We start from the raw sequence: 3,421 nt of genomic DNA, 5'->3' as shown, positions 1-3,421 counted from the left end.
ACGCTGGCACCCCCTATGCTAAGCTCAGCAGTGATCATTCTTTTCGCAGGCCTGTCGTGTATCTTGTTGGCTTGTGCTCTGGCGACTACGCTAGTTTCGTCTTTGTTGGTGAGCAGTGGTGGAAAAGCACTCTGTATTGTCCTCTACTCCATTTTCGTACTCTGGTCGTCGTTCTTGACAACCACCAAGACGAAGGATATGACCCTCATCGGCTCTTACGTACTGTTGTACGCCGTACCCTTGGCAACCTTAATCGCCTCCCCTTATGCATCTGGAGGAATCAGCATAGTCCTTACACCTGAGCGATACGCTGCTCTGAAGGCGTTTGTGGCGAACAGCAGCATTGACGACATATTGACTGCAGCTTCCAGCTTCCTTCTGATTTCTCGCGAGAAGGCAGTAGAGTTCGTTTCCGTACTAACGAAACCCTCGGCTGTGCGATTGTTGCTTCTCGTTGCTCGAATTCTGAACGTTCAACTTCCGTCCGTCCCAACAGACACGCAACTCCCTCCCCAAGAAGCATTAGGTCTCTACTTGACTGTTCTTGGTAGCTTCCCTGGGGGAGCGCCTATCGAGTTTGAGCATAAAGTGCCTAGAAACGCAGGGCTGGATCTTCCCCAGGACTGGATGTACGACGTACCCTTTTTCGTAGAAGGCGTGAGCGGAGAAGCTATAACTATTGGCGCAAGGCCTGGCCCGTGGTTCATCAAGGCCCTTTGGGTTGCCTCCGGGTCCATCGGAATGCTTCGAAACCTCATCATATTTGCGTTCCTCGGGTTTGCAGTGTATTTTCTAGTCATGTTGGTGCCACCAATCAGACGGCAGCGCGATGTTGTAGTACGAGAAATGGCCAACGCGTGCAGCGCCATCCGCAAGTAAGTCATCACCACATTTTTCCATTTAAGAGCTCAAATATCAGTTCATAGTGGAATGGAATACACTAAGTTATTATTAACTCAGCTTTATCTATAAGAAACCNGCCTCCACACTGTTGATTTTTTTTTGTACCTTACAGATCGTTGCGCCTAGCAAAGGATAAGCTGGAGGCAATGGGTACGGAAGGCGAGGAGGCGTTGCAAGTTGTGGATGGGGTTGGGTATGACGGAGAAGAGCGTAGTGATCTGGAGAGGGGAGGAACAGCGAAGTCGAAAGCAGAGGCTGACAGCCTCGATGGAGGGGCTGTTCGTGCCCTTGACGATGTCGTGCTGAGTCTGCTAGAGACTCAGAAAGCCACGCTGCTATCAGGAATGGAGCCCTTCCTGCTGTACCCGGGCCCTGGCGTATGGACCATGAAGGAGCTTGACGAAGTGCGACAGAGGCTGATTCAGTGCTGCTTGCAGACCCAAAACGTGCTGAAGCTGATGGTCCGTCCCCAAAGCAATAGTGCATTTGGCAGCTTGAACTTTAATCCCACCCTGGTCTCTGCTGGCAAGGCCCTTTTGGACAAATGCATACGGATGTACGAGCTGTGCGAGGAGCTCCTAACTACGTTTCCTTCAATATTTTCTCCCTCCAAAACCAAACAGAAGTCAGACGAGCTGATGGAGCAGATGTCTCTCCTGGAAGGCGAAATGCGCCGTTTGGCCTTGGAAGTATTCCGCCCATCAGAAGTAAACACAGAATATGCAATTGCTCAGCTGGAGGCCGACAGCGCTGCCGTCGCTGACTCAGAACCCACTGTTGTAAATCCTGCAAAAGAGTCCAGATATGCGAACCGCCGAAAGTCCCTTCAACGGGCAATGGAGCTCCTTCCCGTGGGTATTGCTGTCACTGGCTTCGTACAAGCCGGCTATTCGGAGCCCTTGTGGCTCAGCCGAGCAGTGTGTGCGTTGAGCAAAGCACAGCAAACCAATACTCTGCATGGGCTCCTCATGAATACTGCCTTCCCCTTTTTGCCAGTTGGAGTCCACGCCCAGCGACTTGTTGTTGCTCCCCTTAGGGCTTTAGCTTTTTGGCGGCGACAGTGGAGGGGTCCGGGCGCATGGTGGAGGGACCCAGAGGTCTGGTATGTCATAAAGCTGGTCATTCCCCTCATTATCATATTTTCCTGCGGCATCTGCTTCCCAAAATTCCTTCAGTACTCTTGGGGTAAGAACAGGCTAGCAGTGGAGAGCGTCGCTCAGCCCGTGGCAGGGGCTAGCAATCCATTACCGAGCAAACTAACCAGCAGACGATTCATGATCAATAGAATTCGTTAGGGGGAGCTGCTGTTATCCATTTTCTTAGCTCACGTATGGTGACTTGCTTGTAAGGTTGGGGCCTATGGGAAGGCTCTGAAATAGGGTTGGTAGTTATGCGTTGGAGGAGATATTTTGTTTGTTTCAGGTGTCAAAGTGACAGAGAATCCTATTATTTTGGACATATCCAATCAGGGGATCGCCACGCGCATGGTACCCTGGTTTCTACTGGGCTATCTTACAGTACTGCAAACAACATATAACGGGACTGTGCATCGGGGTCTTGCCCGCACATTGGGTATATTGTTAGGTTCCTTCTGCGGTTGGCTGGGAATGAAGTTGTTCGGCGCAAGTTTAGCAGCCCTCATCACGTTTTGTTCAGTGACGGTGTTCGTCGACATTTTCGCATCTGCTGACCCCCGTCACCCCCTCGATGGTTTTAGCAGGAAGTGGGGATACTCAGGAATGGTTTTCACTTACACGCAGTCTCTTATTGTCACTTTGGCAACAGGCGAATTGGGGGGCTTGACAGGTGGGAACCGTGCAGCTAGAAACAGTGAAGCATAGAATTATATGCTATCGTANAATTGGGGGGCTTGACAGGTGGGAACCGTGCAGCTAGAAACAGTGAAGCATAGAATTATATGCTATCGTACACTCTCATCTTTGCCTCTGGCTATAAGCTGACATCCATTTACTGCCTTATTATTGGAAAACCACCTTATTCTAGGGAGGCTCAGGAAGTGAATCTGGAATAGGACTGCATTTGCCTATTTGCGTTCGTTCGTCGCATACACGGTATTGACATGCATATGTTTTTGTGCTTCTTTCGCTGTAGGGGAGCAGGACTATTTGGCGACCACCCGCATTTTGAGCAACATTATGGGCATTCTCCTGGCAGTTATTGTGGCGCATCTGCCACCCCTCGCCAGTGCCACGACGTGTGCCTGCAACGAGTACTCGCAGGTTATGCAGGGGTGCACTAGAGAGGCCAACCACTTAGTGCAGACTTTCCTTTCCCTCTGTCAACCGCCAATGGAGCAGCATGGCTCTTCTCCTGCTGATAGCACTGTAGTGGCTTCCCCTTTGCAAAGGTGAGCTGTGACTGGGCCCATGCTGAACGGTTATATTTATATTTATTCTTGTTACTGTTCCTATTCTTATTATTAGTGTCGTCACTATAGGCTGACACTAAAGGCACGGCAGAAAACGCCAAGGTGGGTGCGGCTGCATGCATGTGTACA

The 3,421-nt window shown here is 50.5% G+C and overlaps 1 protein-coding gene across 1 annotated transcript; it reads left to right on the top strand.

Moving 5' to 3' along the window:
• Positions 1 to 198: 198 nt before the first annotated feature.
• EMH_0083670 (uncharacterized protein) lies at positions 199 to 3,275 on the top strand (the record flags this gene model as incomplete). The annotated part of the gene is made up of 4 exons (XM_038022847.1): positions 199 to 875; positions 1,016 to 2,088; positions 2,326 to 2,709; positions 3,016 to 3,275. The coding sequence occupies 4 exons, from the start codon at positions 199 to 201 to the stop codon at positions 3,273 to 3,275; spliced, it is 2,394 nt and encodes a 797-aa protein (XP_037878701.1).
• Positions 3,276 to 3,421: the final 146 nt, after the last annotated feature.

This window comes from Eimeria mitis, genomic scaffold (genome assembly GCF_000499745.2).
Source record: "Eimeria mitis Houghton genomic scaffold, Emh_scaff5708, whole genome shotgun sequence".
Lineage (NCBI taxonomy): Eukaryota > Apicomplexa > Conoidasida > Eucoccidiorida > Eimeriidae > Eimeria > Eimeria mitis.
Note: the sequence above shows the minus strand (reverse complement) of the source record. Positions and strands in the feature narration are given on the sequence as shown.